This window comes from Microcaecilia unicolor, chromosome 5, assembly GCF_901765095.1.
Source record: "Microcaecilia unicolor chromosome 5, aMicUni1.1, whole genome shotgun sequence".
Taxonomy (NCBI): Eukaryota; Metazoa; Chordata; class Amphibia; order Gymnophiona; family Siphonopidae; genus Microcaecilia; species Microcaecilia unicolor.
Genome location: NC_044035.1, coordinates 294,118,875 through 294,140,073, shown reverse-complemented (window position 1 = coordinate 294,140,073; position 21,199 = coordinate 294,118,875). Strand labels below are relative to the sequence as shown.

At 41.3% G+C, this 21,199-nt stretch overlaps 1 protein-coding gene across 2 annotated transcripts in view; it reads left to right on the top strand.

Annotated features, from left to right (window-relative positions):
• Nucleotides 1–21,199, top strand: part of CCT8 (chaperonin containing TCP1 subunit 8) — a 74,057-nt gene that overhangs the window by 10,800 nt on the left and 42,058 nt on the right. For both annotated transcript variants that reach the window (XM_030204289.1, XM_030204288.1), the window contains exons 4-7: nucleotides 2,055–2,204; nucleotides 2,508–2,688; nucleotides 14,776–14,837; nucleotides 18,556–18,693. In XM_030204289.1, coding sequence (XP_030060149.1) covers nucleotides 2,055–2,204; nucleotides 2,508–2,688; nucleotides 14,776–14,837; nucleotides 18,556–18,693 — 531 coding nt within the window. The remainder of the gene's footprint in view (nucleotides 1–2,054; nucleotides 2,205–2,507; nucleotides 2,689–14,775; nucleotides 14,838–18,555; nucleotides 18,694–21,199) is intronic.

Genomic DNA, 21,199 nt, shown 5'->3' with positions numbered 1-21,199 from the left:
ATACATGCTTAGCTTTGATTTATCAGTAGAATTGGTGATTTTTCTATTTAAAAACTGCAGTGTGTTGTCCTCTGCCACTTGGTTGACATGTCTCATTGTTTTCACCAATGCAGTGTGCCAAGATTGTCTTTATTTCCTTTAATTTATAAATGCCAACATTATAGGTAATTTCTAATATTCATTTTAACAGGGGTTGATGTTCCTGGTCACTAGTACCTGGAAACCTTTCTATGGTGTGTGGATTATTGTACCCTAAATTTACCCCAGCACCGCTGTTGCAAGCCACCACCGTAGAACAGTTGTCTTTTCAATCAGCAGTCTGTGAGTTTGAGCCAAACTTCCATGCTAGTCTTGCAAAACAGATGCTATGTGGCTACTACTACTACTACTATTTAGCATTTTTATAGCGCTACAAGGCTTATGCAGCGCTGCACAAACATAGAAGAAAGACAGTCCCTGCTCAAAGAGCTTACAATCTAATAGACAAAAAATAAAGTAATCAAATCAATTAATGTGTACAGGAAGGAGGAGAGGAGGGTAGGTGGAGGCGAGTGGTTATGAGTCAAAAGCAATGTTAAAGACGTGGGCTTTCAGTCTAGATTTTAAAGGTGGCCAGGATGGGGCAAACGTAGGGGCTCAGGAAGTTTATTCCAGGCGTAGGGTGCAACGAAGACAGTGCCGAAGTCTGGAGTTGGCAGTAGTGGAGAAGGGAACAGGGCTCTGTCTTGATGGTGGAAGCTGGTTAGTTGGGGTGGCAGAGTAGGAACGACTGATGATAGCTGGGTGACTACCTAATGTGGTAATGAATTGGCTGATAACTGGTGGCGTAGTTGGTGGGATCGAGAAGATTTCAGACATAGAGACTCAATACGAGGTGGGGGGATAGAGAGGAAGATTTGGTAACAGGGTAGGGGTAAAGAGTGTCAGGGCTGTACGTCGTGATGTTAAGTGAAGCAAAGAGGCAGATACCTCAGGCCCAACTATTAGAGGGGTACCTGTGTTACCGAAACCAAAAATCATCACAGACAATACGGCCTAGCCAGCTAGCCATCTATACCAACTATTAAACTGTTTAATCCCTTTCTCTCCCTTAGAGATCTGTACTTGTCTCTTGCTTCTTGTCCTCTACCTCCAATAGCATACTTGTAAAGCTGGGAGACTGCTGGATGCATACTCCTGACAATGCCTTAGCAGTCACCCTTTAAAAGTCTGCTTTTACTAAGCTCCCCCTCCCCCCTCCAAGGTACAGAATGAGAAAACAGGCTTGATCAGATCCTGAAGTAGCTGTGGTAGACCTTGAAGACTGACATTCACCCCCTTCCCCCCCCCCCCCCCCCCCAAACCACCTCACCTTTAGTGTGAACAACTGTATGGAGGTGGTAGGGAACTCTGCTCTTGACTCCTAGATACTAGGGAAATTTGTCCAGGCCTGGATTGATTGATTACTTGCTAGTCATTCAGGGGATGTAGAAGTGAGACTTGAGCTTGTGTTAAGTTTGCTGTTTTTGAAACACTTGACCTTCTTGTGTACATATGCATATTTCCTGGATTTCCATGGATTGTCTTGGTGATTTTTTTTTTAAATTCTTTACAACCCAATGGAAGTTGGAAAGAATTATTTATAAGGGGTTAAGATGTCTAACTGGGGCAAAATAACTCTAAACATTTCACAGAATATGATTAAATTTGGCATGTGTAAAAATTGGTGAAAGGCATATATAAGGTTTGAAAATGAGCCAGATCAGTCTGAAGCTCCAGAGAGCAACCCAAGCCTAACCCCCCCCCCCCCCCCCCAAAAAAAAAAAAAAAAAGTATGTGGATTAATTTCTCCTTTACCAGTAGGCTCTGCATCAAATTTCAAATGGTGGCCAGTTTACATATGGTCCTCCCACCAAAAATGACACAAGTTCTCCCTCCTTGTGGTAATGCAGCTGAGTGAGGTTTCTAATGGAATTTGCCATTAATGATTTTTAAATGCGTTTTCACACATTACATGTAGTGTTAGTATGGGGCAATCTGAAGGGCCTGTTTTTTTGTTCTATTTTAAATCTCAGGTTCAGCATCCTGCAGCAAAAATGATTGTAATGGCTTCTCACATGCAAGAGCAGGAGGTTGGTGATGGAACCAACTTTGTCCTGGTTTTTGCTGGAGCTCTTCTTGATCTGGCTGAGGAACTTTTGCGAATGGGTCTTTCGGTTTCAGAGGTTAGTAATTCTTAATAAGTACTTTTGTTTACCAAACTACTTAGCACAAACCACTTTTTACCAACAACTTTTGTATAAAGTGACCCCACTGAGATTCTTTTGTCACATTCATACTTGCATTTCTAGCTATCTTGAACCAACCCGCTCATCATTTTCTACTCTTTGCTTTAGTACCAAGTTTACATAAACTAGCCAGTCCTTAGCTAACTCTTACCACAATATTTTGTTTTCCTACTGCTCATGATTTTGATGGAATCTATTTTATTGGAAAATATTGAGGCACACTAATTATGTAAATTTCAGGTGATTGAAGGCTATGAAAAGGCTTGCAGACATGCCCTAGAGGTCCTTCCTGATTTGGTATGCTCTTCTGCAAAGAATCTTCAAGATGTTGAAGAAGTAGCATCTCTACTTCAAACATCAGTAATGAGCAAACAGTATGGCAATGAAATCTTTCTGTCTAAGCTTATTGCTGCGGCATGTGGTAAGTAAAATAAGACAGATTTGGAAGATGCAGATATTATGATCTGTGTCTCCCATTGATCAAGAATCCCCTTATTTAAATTTTATTTTAATCCTGCTAGACCAGTCTAGAGGAATGGAGGTAGAGATACTGAACTTTTCAGTAACTTATACAAGTCTGATTGCCCGGGGTGCATTAGATGGCCTGCATCTCACAAGAATTTTTAAGCTAGTAGTGCTGTTGGGGGACTGTGACCCTTACCCCAGAAACTTTGAGGAAGATCCCTCCACAATTCTGAGTTCTAGCCCATAGGTTTTAGTTTAGCGATGCTCTTGGTATGGCAGTAACAGAGGTGGAGAAGGCTTGAGACAAACCAGGGACACAAAATGATCATGTATGACAAAAACACATTATTTCTTATACTTGCAAAAGCATGCAAAGCCCAATATGGCACTGTGTTTCAGCACTAAGTGCCTGCTTCAGGGGTCATGAAATGTTGGTGTATCCAAAGTAGTATTTAAATATAGCACTAGAAAATAGCTTCTCTGATTATGAAACTGGCTTTTAAAAAGACCTTTGTAATGGCAATGCGCCTGTAGCGAGCAACAATGTAAACACTATAGTGCTGAAACATGGTGCTGTGTCAGGCTTTGCATGTAGTATAAGAAATAGTGTTGTTGTCATTGATGGTCATTTCATGTCCCTGGTTTGTCTCAAGCCTTCTCCACCTTCCCACTGTCGTTTGCTGACTACGATCTACGTGGGATTCCTTTCGGTTTTCTCTGTTCCTCCAGTGGCCGTAACAAAGTCAGAAAAGGTAAAAGGAATATATTTGCATACAAAAAAAAAAATATATATATATATATATATATAAACTAGTCAATGGTTGTTGATGTGAAAGACCATTGACTGGTTTTTATATTTCTTTTTTTTTTTGGGGGGGGGGGGGGCAACAAAACTTACTGTATAACTATATTCTTTAATTTTTCTGTCAGAGCCACACTTTTTAATTTTTATCATTTGGGGTTTGATTATACAAAGGGTATTAACCTATACCTGTTTATATTTTTAACATCCAGTCTCAGGAACATTAACTGTAGTTAATATGTTTTCACAGTACTAATTATGTTTGCATCAGTATTTGATTTTTAGTATGAAAAGGAGAAAAACAAGTTTAAGTCTCATTCTAACTCGTAAATGCACCTGGAGAGTATTTTTGAAATGCATCATATTTATCATTGTTTTTTTTTCTTTTTCAGTAAACATATATATAGGTACTATTCTTATTCCTTAACATGGAAGTTTTCACAATTTACTTGGATAACATTTGGGTCATATAATTGTCTTCCAGTTGAGGAAATCAAAGATTATACTAAAAGAACAGCTGTTCTTATAATGTGTACTGGGCACACTGATACGTATTGACAGTATTTTCATTGCTAGCTTTTAATGATTCCAGGGATGATATATTTTCATTTCAAAAAGGTTCTTTTGTTGAAAATATGAATAATAACAAAAGCTTGAACAATGGAGCAATAGTACTGCACATAAGTAAAAAGTTTGATGTGAAAGCACATAATGTTACATTGTCTGTGGAACACTTTCAGACTCATTTTCGAAAGAGAAGGACGTCCATCTTTCGACAAATCGGAAGATGGACGTCCATCTCCCAGAGACGTCCAAATTGGTATAATCGAAACCCAATTTTGGACGTCTGTAACTGCAGTCTGGCGCAAGGACATCCAACATTCAAGGGGGCGTGTCTGAGGCGTAGCGAAGGCAGGACTTGGGCGTGCCTAACACTTGGACGTCTTTGACCCATAATCAAAAAAAAGCAAGGACGTCCCTGATGAACACTTGGACATTTTCACCTAGGCGTGTTTTTGTTTTACAAATAAGGCACAAAAAGGTGCTGAAATGACCAGATGACCACCGGACGGAATCAGGGATGACCTCCTGTTACTCCCCCAGTGGTCACTAACCCCCTCCCACCCTCAAAAAACATCTTTAAAAATATTTCGTGCCAGCCTCTGTCAGCCTCAGATGTCATACTCCGGTCCATGACGGCGCATGCAGGTCTCAGGAGCAGTTTTAGTGGGTACTGCAATGCACTTCAGATAGGCAGACCCAGGCCCATACCCCTCCCCCACCTGTTACATTTGTGGAGGAAACAGCAAGCCCTCCAAAACCCACCACAAACCTACTGTACCCACATCTAGGTGCCCCCCTTCACCCGTAAGGGCTATGGTAGTGGTGTACAGTAGTGGGTTTTGGGGGGGAGGGGTTGGTGGGGCTCAGCACACAATGTAAGGGAGCTGTGTTCCTGGGAGCATTTTATGAAGTCCACTGCAGTTCCTCCCAGGGTGCTTGGTTGGTGTCCTGGCATGTCAGGGGGACCAGTGCACTACAAATGCTGGCTCCTCCCACTTCCAAATGGCTTGCATTTGGACGTTTTTGACATGGATGTCTTTGGTTTCGAAAATCACCGAAAGTCAAAGATGTCCATGTCTAGGGACGTTGAAATTTATGGACGTCCTTGGATTTGGACATCTCTGACAGTATTTTAGAAACGAAAGATGGACATCCATCTTATTTTGAAAATATGGTTTTCCCTGCTCCCGGATTTAGACGTTTTGCAAAGACGTCCAAATCGTAACTTGGATGTTTCTTTCGAAAATGCCCCTTTTTGTAATCTAACAAAGCAAATAAGTAAACCACAGTACCAATAAGGTTTAGTTACCTCTTTTTGTGTTGGTTTTATTAAACACCTTGGCAGCAAAGCTGAGGTGACAACAGAAGCTCAACCAAAGAGAGAAGAAAAGAGGGGGAGGTAGCATTTACACCAAAGTTAGCAACGCTGGGTAGCAGCTTGAAACAGTGTCACAAGCCTCCTCTTATGAAAAAAGGAAAATTCCTCCCCTCCCCCCCCAATAGAGGAGTACCAATAAGTGCAACTGAAAAAAAAAAGACCTTCATTCTAGCAAGCTGCACTGGAATGGGGATTGCAGGATGTTGCTGTGGGATTCCTATGGGAGTGTAGTGAAATTATGTGACGACTCCAGAATGAGGCTTGGAATGCACTGAGAGAGGCAATTGAAGCACCTGAATGAGGCTTGGGTACAATGAGAAGGGGCAGCTGGAACACCAGACAGGCTTGGTGCACTCATGGGTTGAATAGTGAATAACATGCAAAAAACTACAGGAGGCTGTTGGGGTTGGGAGGAAGCAGAGGGCTGCAAGCAAGTAAATAGCAGTATTGACTTCTGCAGTAATTGTGGGGATGGAATGGATCTTTGCTTGTACGGGTGAGTATGTGTTATGTTCCATTGGAGGTGGGCAAGAATGGGTGAAATTTCTGTCCCCTTGCAGCTCTCTCTACTTCCTTCACATCAGCTCTGTTCTGCACCGATGGAGGTTGGCGGTAGAGAAAACTGAATTCCACCAGTGACATCCCCAGTGTAAGCTGGGGTGCTCCCTGGAGTAATACAATATTTTTCTCTACCTTCAAGAGGTGGTGGGTTGTGCTGTTGGTGCTTCTGTCTCTGGCTGCACAGCTTGGCTAAGAGAGATTTACCCAATGAACAGAATTCCTGGGGAGGAGTGTAGGGAGAGATAGAGTGGAGAGGTACTGAGGAGCTGCAGAGTGAATATACTTGTAAGTCAATAAGAGGAGTTTGAATGTCTCGGATGTAAAGTCCAAATTTTCAAGCAAATACTTTTTTAAAACATCTCTCAAAAACAAATCAGGGGATTCTGAGGTAAATTCATTACGCTGATTATTTCAGTTGCCTTTGAAATTCCTTCCAGTCTTCCACTTTCACGGTGATATCAGGTACAGATTGTTGAAGAGATTCAGTCTCAGCAGAGTGATCCAATAAAGTGTTATAAATCAGATTTAATTTGTTAAATCTCTAGATAACTCCATATAGTGCAGGTTTGTGGGGCCCAGTTAGACCTATTGACCTTTTTGCTGATCCCATCTTTGAGGTTGTATCCTTCCCAAAGCGAGCTTCCAACCCCTTCAAAGAAGCTAGTTGGCCTCATGGCAAATCCTGCAGCCGGAAAAAATCTTCAAAGCCGAGAGTTCCCAGCATCTCGGTCGGACTCTTCAATAACTTGGTAGCTACTCCACTATCTGTCACAGGAGAATACAATATCACTGATGTTTTCTTCTGCATGGAGTGCACTCATTCTGACCTCCCTTCTCTTGGAAGCGGCGAGGTACACTGCTCCAGTCTAACTGTTGACTCTATCCGTAGACCACCAACTCTCAACGTGTTGGGTGGGGGCAGAGCCCGATAAGGTGCCATGGATAACAAATGGATCTGTTGGTCCAGAGGAAGGTCTGGAGAGTACTCGAATGGAAAAAATGTGGACCTTCTCTTTCTTTTTCGCCAGGGTAGTAAGTGCTGAGATCCTTAAGCAGAGCCCCCGGGTTCTCTCACTTCAGTGCCATCTTAGAACTCCCAAGGCATATTTATTTTAACTAACTTGGCATCCTGTGCGCATGTGTGGAGGAGTGGCCTAGTGGTTAGGGTGGTGGACTCTGGTCCTGGAGAACTGAGGAACTGAGTTCGATTCCCACTTCAGACATAGGCAGCTCCTTGTGACTCTGGGCAAGTCACTTAACCCTCCATTGCCCCAGGTACAAATAAGTACCTGTATATGTAAGCCGCATTGAGCCTGCCATGAGTGGGAAAGCGCGGGGTACAAATGTAACTAAAATAAATAAATAAAAATGGTTGGTGGTTCCTTTGTATTTTTGGATCATTATTATAGTAGGAGTGAATTAGTTTTAAGAACATGGCATAACCAAAAGATGATTTCACTTTGTATTCTAGATAAGAAACACATGCCCTGTGTGTGTAATTTTTCTTGTATTTAAATCTTTAAAAAAAAAATGCATGCGCACCATTAGAGTAATGGCTGTATTGGGTTAATCCTTATATTTTGGCTTTTAAACATATATCCCCTGGGACTTCGGGTGATGGCGGCGAGTGACTGTGTGCAGAGCTCCTGATGAGCACCCTTCATCACGTCCCATCTACCCTTAAAATAGCGTTACTAGCTTTTAAAAGTGCGTTTTAGGATAGCACTTTTCTGATGCCTTATAAAAAAGAATCTGCTAATGTTAAAGCATACTTTCCAGCGTGTGGCCATGAAGCAGTCGGCAAACTCTGCACGTGAAACATGGCAGACCACGTGATACCGGATATGGGGGAGAATTCGGATTTGGACAAGGAGATTGTGGTGCCAGTTCAGTCCTCTGGAAATGATGCAGTTTCAAAAGATGATTTACAGGCACTGTTTGTTGAGAAGAAGAAAACATTAAGAACCGAGGTAGGACTAAATGTGCCAGAGTTGAAAGCATTGTTAAGACTTAAGAACTGACCTTGGTGAAATGGGCCAAAGGGTGGAGGAAACAGAAAATAGGCTTGATAAGGAGCAGTTTGAGAGTTTGGTAACACATGGACCATATAGAAAATCAAGCAAGGGACATTCCTAGAGAGACTGGAGGATCTGGAGATTTGCTCCAGGCGTAATGATCTGCGTGTTCGAGGGCTCCCTGAGCCAAATGGAGATGAGAACTGTGTGGAGTTAGGCCATAGCTTTCAGAGCCCCAGTGCTCTGTATCCGCTCTTTTTTAAAGAGCGGGCACATAGAGTACTGGAGCCCCGCTGCACTAATCTTCCTTGGGACCTTTTAGCCTGCCTACATACACCATTAAGGACCTAAGAATCCATAAGGTCAGCAAAATGGGGCACATTAAATGGAGTGAATAGCCTATTGAAGTATATAATAATATGGGATTGCCTGGGGGGAGGAGTCAAGATGGCGCCAGGACGCTGAGCGATCGAAGTTCGTCGGGATTGGGAACTGCTCTAGTGTTTTATTTTCCTCTGAAAGCAATGCCCCATACTAAAAGAAAGGGAACGGTGAGAGCCTTACCCCTCCAGGCTCGCACATCTTCTCCAAGGCAAGGAACGCTCGACGACTTCGTGGCTCAGCGCACACCAATACAAACAGGAGGAGAGACTCCGCTAGACGCCGGCGCAGGGATTCTGGCGTCGTTGGAGTGCGAGATCTCTTTGTCTCCTCCAGATACTGGAACACCACTCTGTCCTGCCGCGAATCGAGAGGGGCGAGCTGAACTACACAACCCGGACGTCGGTAAAGATGTGGTCAGCGGAGAGTGTCCCCCTCTGGAAATGGACGCGGCAGCTGAAGGTAATCTAATGCGGGGAAACCTGCCTAGAGTGGTAACTTTGGATACGTTGTGGTTGGCAATGGAGAACATGCAAAAACTTATAATTACCTCTACACAAGAGACCAAAAACCTTGCAACTACTGTTGATCAGCTTTCTAAGTCTATGGAAAAATTGAAACAAGACTTAAATGATCAACAAAAGAGCTCTCAGGAGGAAACTGGAAAACTTAAAGAAAATGTTTCAGCAGTGATAAAAGATAATATAAATATGCGCCAAAAGATCGAGCAAATTGAGAATTATAATAGAAGACTGAATATGCGAATTCTCAATTTCCCCAAACCAATAGGAGTCTCACCATATGATATGTTTAAAAAATTTCTTGTGCAAAATTTAAAATTTTCATCTCAAAATATTCCACCGATAAATAAGATTTATTATTTACCTTCTAAGAAGAATCACGTAGAGACTCCTTTAAATTTGGAGAAAATTGAGGAGTTAAAAGATATTTCATTGATTTTGGAGGACTCATTATCTGAAGTAACGACAAGAGCGACTCTTCTAATATCATTTGTATTTGAGCAAGACTTTGACGCAGTATTAAAACTTTACTTTAAGAATACTCAATTAGAGTTTTGTGGTCAGAAACTTTGGATCTTTCCGGATGTGACAAAAATTACTCAGGAGAGAAGGAAACAGTTTCTGGAGATGAGAGTGGAAACTAGATCTTTGGGGGCAACTTTTTTACTTGCTTACCCCTGCAAGTGTATTGTAAAATACTTAGGTATAAAATATGTATTTTTTGCACCAACTCAACTGAGAGAATTTATAAATTTGAAAAAGATTGTCAAATTATAAATCCAGTATAATTTAAAGAGAAATGGTGGAAGCTAGGCTATGCCTTTCCTGTTAATTATAAATTTGGACTTGATTCCCTGAATCAGTTTAGACTCCTCTCCCTTTCATCTGTTTTATTGTGGTCTAAGGTAGACATGGTGAAGTAATAATGTTTTCCTTCCTTTTTTTTAGTTATACTGAAATTATATGTTTCATTCATGTCTAATATTTCTTGTAACAAGCTTTAATACTTGTGAATATATAAAATGCATAAATAAAAAAAAAAAAAAAAAAAAAGTATATAATAATATCTCTGCCCTGATATTGCAGTGTCGCAGAGAGATAAGGGAAGTTTCTAGAAGCCTATTCAATTCTATAGTCCGCACTAATCTCATCTCATCAATAGATTCTAGGCAGGTAACAAACCATAGACATCTAACCAGAAACAGAAATTTACAACGGTCGTAAATTACAGTTTAAGCAATTGCGATGAAACAGGGAGCAAAGCACAGACAAAAAACCAAGCCAAAAAACAAAAAGCACCAAGGGCCTCCAAAAAATGGGGATTGAAGTCTTTAGTCATATGTTGAAGAAACAGTACTTGAATGGACTCGACACGGTCTGTGTTTCGGCGCACAGCGCCTGCCTCAGGGATCGCAAGAAACAGCAGACAATATGCAGCGATATTGTAAAGACAGTACAGTTAAGAAGATCAATGAACTGCAACACCATGTGATCCCCGTCATAATAGAGGACAAAAAATGCTCTGGTGAGCAAACGCGGTCCTTCAGTAGTGGACTTGATTGAGTCCTACTAAAGGACCGCGTTTGCTCACCAGAGCATTTTTTGTTTTTCGGCTTAGTTTAAGCAATTGCATCATAATAAATTTTTTAAACTTTTTTTTGAAAAAGAAAATAAGATTAAATTTGTCTTAGAAAATTATTCCACTGCTTAGTTCCCTGATATCCAAAAGAATTTTCAATTAACGATTTTAAATGAACAAACTTTACTGAAGGAAAGCCCAACAAAGATTGGTAGCAGGAATTTGTATAGTTAGTTGGAAATGAGAGAGTGAACTAAATCTTCTGGGCCCATACCATATAAAGTTTTATATACTAATGTTACCACTTTAAAATCAATGCTCTCATTAATAGGGAACCAATGCAATTGTCACAAAAGCAGAGTAACCCGTTTCATATTTTTTAGCTCCAAAAATTAGACGAGCTGCCATGTTTTGGAGCAGCTGCAGTCGAGCCTGCAGTTTTGCTGTATTCCCACCATACAAAGAATTGCAATAATCTAATTGAGGTAAAATGATTGCTTGAACCACTGCCCGAAAAGTTTCAGAAGTTAAATATGGATGTATTGCACGAAATTGACGCAATTGAAAAAGCTTTCCTTACTAGTTCGTTTATCTCAAAAGATAATTTAGAATCAAGAAATATATCCAGTGTACCTGAATTAACTCACCTTGAGCTACTGCTGAAAAAGGTGTGAGCAAAATCCAAAGAAAATAAATATCCAAAACTTTGGCCTTCTCTTCTGTCGAGCACTTCCCCTGAATGTAGCACAGTCTTCTTTCAATAATCTCATCTGAATTCACAAAACAAACCAGTTTGGTTAACTTCAAAAAGTTGTTATACGTCCAATCATCTATCAATCGAATAACATACTGGGCAAACTCATTCATGTCTTCAAAATTCACATGTGCAGGACTTAAAATGAAAATATCAACATAAGATAACAACATAAAAATACCAATATTAGACTGTAATGCAGAGAAATCATACAGATGCTAAACAGCAAGGGCGAAACGCCATGTTGAGCCTTCCATGTTGATGAAACTGAATTTTGACCCTTAACTCAATATCTCCTTTTCTTCAAAAATTCTGAAAATTGTGTCAGCACATTACCTCCCAAGCCCAAAGCACCATGTTTACTTAACATTTGATAGTGATCGATGACATCAAAAGCCACAAATATGTCACACTGAAACAACATGGTTTGTTTATCATTACAAGATTTTTCTGATCTCGGATGTTCAGCAGTAATGTTTCTGTGCTATGAAATGGGTGGAAACCATGTTGTGTAAAATGTAATCAATTGTTAGGGAATATATATATTCTGAAAGCTGCTGGGAAACTTCAAATTCCAAAAGTTTAGCATGCCAGGGAATGCCAGCTGCCGGACGATAATTTTCTACCTTAGTAAGATCTAACCATATTGCTTTGAGAATTGGAGTAAGTATTATATTAGTAAGTAGGATATGAGTCTTCTTGCAATGTTGTGAGAGATGCCACTTGGTAATTGTTTTAACAAAAAGAATGGACATATATCCAAATGACAAGATTTACAGGCAAGCCTTTGTAACATCTTGAAAACCCATTGATCAGAAACTGGTGAAAATACATCCCAGTGCCTATCGCCTGGAACTCCATCTGCACTATGCCTTTATAATACCTCAGGCAATGTGAATGTTACAGAAATTTGTTACAGAGGATATTGAATCTAAACTAGTTCAGTCAGAAAGAAGCAATATGGTACAACTGGCTTTACCCTTTTGGACTACAATTTGTGGTGCAGAGCACTATTTGCAAAGTGGAAGAGGAGAGGAAAGCATTAAAAGCAGCAGGACTTTCGGTGCCTAGTACTGAGGAAGTAAGTACAAGACAGGAAGACCCCACAAGATCGGAATGCTGGATAGCAATAAGTATCACCAAAAGGAAGGAGACTTACCAGACTGACAACTGAAGATTGATTTAATGCATCTTAATTGATGTTGAACTTTTGTTTTAGGAGAGAATGCTTTAATGTCAACCATTTGTTTTGCACAGTGGAGAAAGATGTGTTACCTTCACCTAGTTCATATGGTTGTAGGACAAGAAGTGTGGACTGGAGAGAGAGAAAGGAAGAAAATACAATATACAGTGTTTGGGTTGGGTTTTGTTTTTTGTGGGAGTAGTATATGGGAATCTGTACTTGGAAGCACTGTGATGCTGAATAGTTGGGACATGGGGGAGGGGGAAGGTGAGAAGTTAGGATTGGGAAGGTTGAGAGAATTGTTGGTGTTCTAAGGTAAGGGACTGGGGAGTCATTGGGAGAGGAAGGAATGGGTTGATAAGCAGCCATTACCAAACATTGTGCTATGAAACCGGATAAGATTGTAACATTGAATGTAGGGGGAATTGGGGTCCCCGATAAAGAGTGAAAGAAAATACTTGCAGCGTTTAAAGCAGGAATTGACTTGGTTCAAAAAACACATTTGAACGATGCAGAACATGAAGAATTGTTGTGGGAGTGGTTGCAGGAAATGTTACTATTCTGCATGCCCAGTCACTAGCAGAGCAGAGGTTCCTATACTTCATTCATAAAATGATCCATTTTATGGAGCATAATATGGTGAAAGATAAAAATGAGAGATGGGTGATAGTACAGGGCCAGTGTTTTGGGAAGCACTTAACTTAGTAACACAGTATATGTCTTACGACCCCAAGAGGGATTATTTTATACAGCTCCTGAGAGCACTAACAAGGTTGTCAAGGAACAGTATTATTATTGAAAGTATGATCATTGGGATCATATTCTACTTTGGAGATACCTGAGATGGCTGGGGGATGATGTTTTCTTCCAAACATTTTTGCTTTCTAAGCGGGAAATGTACTCACTCCATAATTAAGTCCATTCAAACAGTCTGAGATTATTTTGGAAGGTGGGGAAGGCAGTAATGCGTGGGGAAATCTCATATAAAACGTAGGCATAACGAACTTACAAAGGAAATTTTTGCTTTAACATCAGAGTTAAAGAAGGCATGGTTGCAGATGACTAGGCAATTAACACACACAGCTAGAGAACATTTCCTGGCCACTGAATGCTTACTTAATAAGCACCTCAATCAAAGGGACGTGGGCACTAATTGGCTTTAACTGCCAATAAAGTCCCTTAAGTGACATTGGCACCAGTTTACAGTTACATGCGTAACTGCATTTAGGCACATTTCTATAAACGTAGTGCCTAAGTTCTACGGCACATAACTTCAAAGGGGGGGGGGTATTAACATGGGAGGTGTATAGGTGGTTTGGGGCATGTCAGGCACTTGTGCTTTTAAGTTTTTTTACAGTGCTGTCAGTTATGTGCGCAGCTGACAGTATTTAGAAAAGCATTATTACCATCCTTTGACGTGATGTAAATGCTTACGTTTAAAGCTAGGTGCTTAAAAAGCAACTTTTTTGTGTGTGTGCGCGCCTAACTTTTGGCACTTCCTTAAATTTACCTCAAAATATGTTAATCTCAGTACTTGCTTGTATTGCTATAGCCATCAGTTATTTCCATTGCTGTTTTTTTAGAAGTGTGTTTAACAAGATGAGATCAAATTGTGCTTGTTTAGCTAGTAAAATGTTTGCAATGTTGCTTGTAAATTTTTAATCAGTTTCTAATTATGTTAATGTGCCTTTTTCTTTTTTGCTTCCATTTGCCTTGTGTTTTTTATAAATTTGATGCTTTTGATCTGCTGCCTTTTTTTGTCATTATGTTTGCTATTGGATTAGGAAGGTACTCCAATTATGCTGTTTGTTGATGGTATTGTCTTGAAATTTTTGATTCACATTGTGTGTTACTTTCTGTGGACCTATAAGAAACCATGCTTTAGCATAGGACAGCCATTTTGAAATGACTGGTTTTTGCAGATTTTGTTTAGATGTGTTTGTGAGTATTTTGTAAACCAGCTATATATATATGAAATGTTTTGTTTCTGACCAGTGATGATTATCTTCATTGAAGCTCTGGATTAAATTTCATCCTATAGAGCTCCATTGCTAAGGTCTCACTGAGGTCTGTTCTCCATATTGTTTTGTTTTGTTCCCTTTATAATATTGCTGTAACTCCTGATGTTCTGTGGTGGAAAAACTGATGGGAATGACCCATAGATGAAACAACCCTGGTTTATTGATGGGATTTTGAAGTAAAACAATTCTCGACTTATACATGAATATGTATGGTAGGGTCTCAAATAACATGATGTTTCATGAGGTAAGCCAAAATTCTTATTTAATCTGTATTTATTTTGCAGTTTCTATTCTTCCTGGGTCTGGTAACTTTAATGTTGACAACATCAGAGTATGCAAAATTTTGGTAAGTTCATTAAAAAAAACTTTATTGGTTTTACTGATATCAAAGCTGTATGCTTCTATTTTGTTAGGCATGTATACAGCAGATGGGACATAGGTGAAGTTTGTTATAACGCTACACTGATGCCAGAGCCAATCCTGTTTGCAACATTGCATGTAATGGAAATGTTCTGGTTTACATCTTCATGCATATGGTAAGATAAAACCATGACCGAGTCAACTTGTGCTCTTGAAAATGGAGCTATATTGCCCTGGCTATAAAACTAGTGCTGACCACTAAAAATAAATCATCAAATAGTATCTTACATTGCATTGTTCGTCTGCAAGAACAGTATCTGTTTCAAATTTTGGTTTTTTTTCTGCGTCAAGTATACTTTCACTTTGTAGCATTTTTAATTACTCCATGCTGTGTACCAGGACAGAACCATTTATAGGATAAAATAATTCTCCAAGGACAAGCAGGACAAAAGATCCACATTGATGAATGATGCCATCCTATGGAGCCCTGCATGCAAACCACTCTCCAGCAATTTCAAGAAGCCTTTGAGGGTGGTGTACCACCCATATGCATACCTTCCAACCCCTTGCCATTGCAGAGGACAAGCCAGTTTGTCTTAACAGTGAGGTTGCATTTTGGTGGATTTCCTGACTGCTCACATCTCATCTTCTCTGTGCAGTCTTTGCCTTTAGTTTCTCTTTTTGTGCAAGTGTGCTCACACAGGGCTGCACTGCCTTCCCCTTTATATTTTCCCACTCAGATTTTCAGTATTTTACACATTTTCTTTCTTTTTGGTGGCTCACTAGACCCCCTAAGGCCTCGAGTGTCCCAATCAGAGTAACTTTTTTTTTCCAAAATAGAATCATTTAATTTTGCTTCAGTTGTTTTTTCCCAACATATCCCTTAAGACTCCCAGTGGTTTAAAAAGTGTACCTTACGAACACCTATAATTGATGCCTGCAGTGTCTGGGTCTGGGGCTATTTCTTGCCATTTGTGAACAGGGTTTAGAAGAAGAATTAGGAAGTCGTGAAAAGCAGTTTGAACATATTTTTTGGCACAGAGAAGTCTAGTCCATCAGCTTCAGCATCAGATGACTCCTGGAGCTGTATCTGACACTGGGAATGCCTCAACATTTCAGCGTTGCTAGTGACTATCAGGGTTGGGATCCTCTGATCCCACCCTGAGGACAAGAAAGGGATTTGACTTAGTCCTCATCAACGCCATGTGTTGGGCAGAGGTCAGTAGGCATCGACATGCCTCCTCCCTTGAGGCATAGTGACAAGAGCACCGGGACACGAAATTAATACCCAAGAAACGGCCATGTTGTAAAGGCCTCTCACCCTGTAAATACTTGGAGTGGGCATGGCAGCCTCCATCAAGCTGGGACCAGGTCATCGATTGGCTCCAGTGTCTTTGAAGGATGTGACTACATTGGCTGAGCCCGAGCCTTTTGGTTCCTCTTGAGGAGCAGATCTGGGCCATACTCCAAGAGTAGTTTGGGTGTCTCCTAACTTGAGGCAGGCATAGTCTCAGACCTTGAGGGAGGATTATTTTTCTGATTTGACTGCTCCAGGGACTCTGAGGAGGCATCAGAGGTCCCTGGGGTATCCTTTTTGGACCCAACCCTTCCATACAGAAGGAGAAAGATGCCTTTTAATGAGATTTCCTTTTCTGATTTTATTAGGTAGATGGTTAGGTCTGTCCCATTTGATTTGGAGACAGAAAAATTAGCCCAGGGCTGAGTTGTTAGACATCCTTGAGTTTGATGCCCCTCCAAAAGGAGCTGTGACAGTACCTATGTACAGAATCCTTAGGAATGTACAGCTCCTAATGAGCTTGCACTTGTGAAACTTAATGCATAGTATTATGGAGTTCGCAGACACTTTGCCCCAGAAAAGGCTGCAGAGCTCTGCCAGCTAGTAGCCAAGCAGTGGGAGTGTAGAAATCACATGGTCTATGCAAACAATAATACTTTCAATATGGCATCCAGAGCCTCCGCCATGAGTTTTGGGATGCATACACTCGCCTAGCTGCATGCGTCAGACCCAGAATTTGTGGTTCAAGAGAAAGATGGTGGTAGTTCCATACTGAGTTGTTCTATTTATTGTCGAGGTGGAGAAGGTCACCAGCTTCATTAAGAAGCATTCTGATTTCATCAAGTCTTTGTTCCAGCCCACTCCTGGCTCAGACTCCTCATCCAAGAGATATTCTGGTGGAGGAGACTGGTATAGGTTTCCTCTCTCCTCCCTGCCACCTCAGAATACCTAGAGCTCCTGCTCCCACTCATGGCAACAGAGGGCTCAGAAGTCCCAGCTGGGTTCCCAGCCGAACTAGGGGATGAGCTTTTGACTGGCTCCATGAGAGTATAGCTTAGCAGCAATAAATATAGCTGGTCCAGATGACTTACCAGTAGGAGGAAAGCTGAATTTTCTACAAGCAAGGTGGCCCCTTGTAACCTCAAACCAGTGGATTCGCAAAATTAGTCAGGCTGCACTCTACAGTTAGAAACAATTTCACCAAATTGCCCGCTGAGAGCATTAAAGTTGAGCTCTTAGCACCAGGAATTGTATAAAAAGGAACTGAAAACAGTTGAACCCCATTCCACTAGGGGAGAAGGGGAATGGATTTTATTTCCTAGTCACAAAGAAAATGGGAGATTGTAAAGGCCCTGAACAAGTATCTGTCAAAACAGAAGTTCAGGATGGTTTCCCTGGGCACCCTTCTCCCCATGATTCAGGTTGGCTGTGCTCTCTGGATTTAAAGTTTGCCTACACCCACATACAGATACATCCCAGACACAGGAAGTGTCTGAGTGAGTAGAGAAGCACCATGATCAGTACTGTGTCCTGCCATTTGGCCTTGTATCAGCCCCCAGGGTCTTTATGAAACATTTAGCAGTAGGCACAGTATTGCTATGCAGACTGAGAGGCACATGTTCCCTACCTGGATGATTGGCTAGTCTATAGCACATTCAAGGAAGGGGTGCAGAATCCGTTTGCAGACTTCTCCAAGTGCTGGAGTTACTAGGGTTCATTTTAAACTACCCTAAGACCCATCTCGAACCAGCTCAGCAATTGGAATTCATAGAGCCCTGCCAGACTTAGCCCTGGCCAGGGCTTTTCTCCCAGCATAGCGCAATGTATAGAAACTCTGGCTTCTGTAGGCTACAAATTCAGCCGCACTAGCCGGTATCAGCTTGGCAAATATCAAAATTGCTAGACTACATAACCTTAACAGTACATGTTATGCCCATGACATGCCTCCGTTTGAGACCAGCCCGATGGACTCTAGCTTTCCAGTGGTTCCAAGCCAATAGAAACTAGCGGATATCATTAATGTTCCTCCTTCCCTCAAGAGGTCTCTATCCTGGTGGCTGATCCACAGCAATTTTGCCAAGGGCTTACCATTCCAAATTCCTTTGTCCCAAAAGATATTGATGACTGTTGCATCCAGCCAGGGTTGGGAGGCTCATGTAGATAGGCTCCACACCCGTGTTCGGTAGTCTACTCTCTTTGATCCCACCGTTCAGTCCCAGCTCTTGCAACTTAGATGTTGAGAGGCTAGAAGTCTATTTCTTACACCTATTTGAGGTGCAAGTTTTTTTTTTTTTTTAAATCATAATCATGGGAAATGAAGAAATGGAAGTCTTGAAATATGTGCCATGCTTAGAGGTGAAAATGCTCTTCAACCTATAGTAAAGTGCCTTTTTTTTTTTTTTAATAGGGCTCTGGTATATGTTCTTCTTCAGTATTGCATGGCATGGTTTTTAAAAAAGAAACCGAAGGGGATGTTACATCTGTCAAAGATGCTAAGATAGCTGTATATTCCTGTCCCTTTGATGGCATGACAACGGAAACAAAGGTATGTGAAATTTTCCTTAAGAGTGTAAACTTGGTAGTGGTCATGGCTTGAATTTGTACTTTGAACGTGGAACTGGTTGCATATGTACATGAATTTTGATTAGTTCAGAATATAAGGAAGAATAAAAACTAATTCAGAGTCGACAGGATCCCAGCTTCGAGTGCCTACGATTCCCCCCAGTGTCCCGCAGGATAAGGATGCGGCTATGTCCAGCATTTTTCTTTGTAAGCCTAGCTAATAGTTGACCACTTTTATTAGCAAACCGAAACAATTTATATTTATAATAACCTGCTGATTTACTAGCATATTGATGTACCAGGGTGTTTAGGGCCTGTTGAGCCTCCAACAACTTGTGTCTTTGCAGATAGAGTAGGATGGTGGCCATAACACCTCCGCATAGTTACTTGTCTCTCCAAACGCAAAATCTCGGGGTACCGGCTCGAATAGACAATCACCTTACCTCTCAGTACCACTTTGGCAGCCTCTCAAATAAGGATGGGAGTCTCCCTATGAGCCTGATTGGTTTGCGCATACATTTTCCATTTGGAGAGTAAAAATGGCAAAAAGTTTGCATCTTTATAAAGTCCAATCGGAAATCTCCAGCGAGGGTGCTCCCCAGCATCATCCCCAGAACACACTTGCATCTCCACCCAGGCATGGTCTGATATAGCAGTCGGCCCTATAGTAGCATCCGTCACATATGGGAAAAGCTCTCTGGAAAGCAACAGGTAGTCGATAGTGAACATAGTGGTGTGTGCACGTGAGACATGGGTGAAATCCCTGTCAGTTGGATGGAGAGTTGCCCACCCGTCCACCAAGTCCAGTGATTCACATAAAAGGGAGACTCCCTGCTGCTTTTTCGTCAAATCACATCCCTTAGGATGCAACGTATCCAGAGCTCGGTCCATCACATCATTAAAAGTCCCCACCAACCAGTATAAGCATCCGATCAAAGGCATGTAAATGGGTCAACAATGTAGAATAAAATTTCTTATCCCAGGTATTTGGGGCATATATATTACATAACATTCTCTCCCCATTCAGAGTTGCCAAAACCAGCACAAAACAGCCCATTTCGTCAGTGATAATTTTATGCGTGTGCACCTGAACATCCTTCCTAATTAAAATGATCACCCCTGCCTTTCTCCCAACAGCATCAGAGGCATAAGAAGTGCCCACCCACCATCTGTGTAGCTTGAGTGTTCTATGACATTCAGGTGCGTTTCCTGCAGAAATGCAATAGATGCATGCCTTTTGTTAAGAGTATGAAGTATATTCTGCTTTCTTAATAGGGGAATGTATGCCTCCCACATTCCATGTTATAACATTAAGCTGTGCTACTTTTGTCCAACAGCAAACAAACAGGTCAAAGAGAATAACTCACCAAAGAACCAGAGGGCTTTCCCATCCTCTCTCCCCCACCCCCAGCCAAAAGATTGTGTTCACTACATATTCCATGTGGTAAATGATCAAGACACCCAATCCCATATAAAGCTCCTACAATCCGCTCCCTAACCCCCCAACCTCCTCCTCCCTCGGGCTCATCATCCAACCCATCCTGCCCCACCCCTCCACTACACATACTCCCACCTAAAGGAGCAGGTCGCTTTGGATGAATGCTCAGACTCACATCACCCTCACCAATATATACCTTACAAAAAAAAAAAAGGAACACAAGCAATATAACAGAAAAAGTAGATAAAATGTATTAGTTCACCAAACCAGCAGCATATGTCCAAGTAAATCCAAATAATGAGCTGTATGTCCCAGTGAATCCCATTGATGTGCTGTATCTCTGAGGAAAGGCAGCCAACAATAATACAATAATAAGGAAAATGGTAATAAAATGTCTTAAATGTCGCCATATAATTGCCTTAAAAGTTGCCATAAAAGAATGTTTTAAAAGGTCACTGCATGCCAACAAACCAAATCTTACCCTTACTTAGGGCTAACGAAATCAGGGGGAACACCTGGGGGATCCCACGTCTACCCACAGGGTCCATCCCTGAAACAAGAAAGAACAACAAAAATACGGTCCTAAACTCCTTCATGTGGCTTCAACCTTGTCTTCTGTGTCTCTGAGGAGACCAACTCAAAGAGGTTAGACCACCAGCTAGTTGATCCGTAACTTTGCAGGATAATGGAGAGCAAACTTTATTTGTCTTGCATGAAGAAATGGGCAGACCGGGGCGAAGTTCTTACGCTGGGCCTGAACATGCATCAAATAATCTTGAAAACACAGGATTTTTACCCCATCATAGGCAAGCTCAGTCCCATATCTAATTTTCTGTAATATGGCTTGCTTATGGGCAGAATTCAGGACCCTAAAGATTACCACCTGTGGACAGTCCGTTGCTTGGCACCACACTCCCAGCCTATGCACTCTCTCCACTCAAAGGGGCCCCAAAAGGTCCCCAAGCTAAAGCTTTTGCAGTATCCCATGTTTCTAAAAAGGTCCGCAGATCACGATCCAACAAAGATTCTGGGAGACCTACCAACCTGAGAT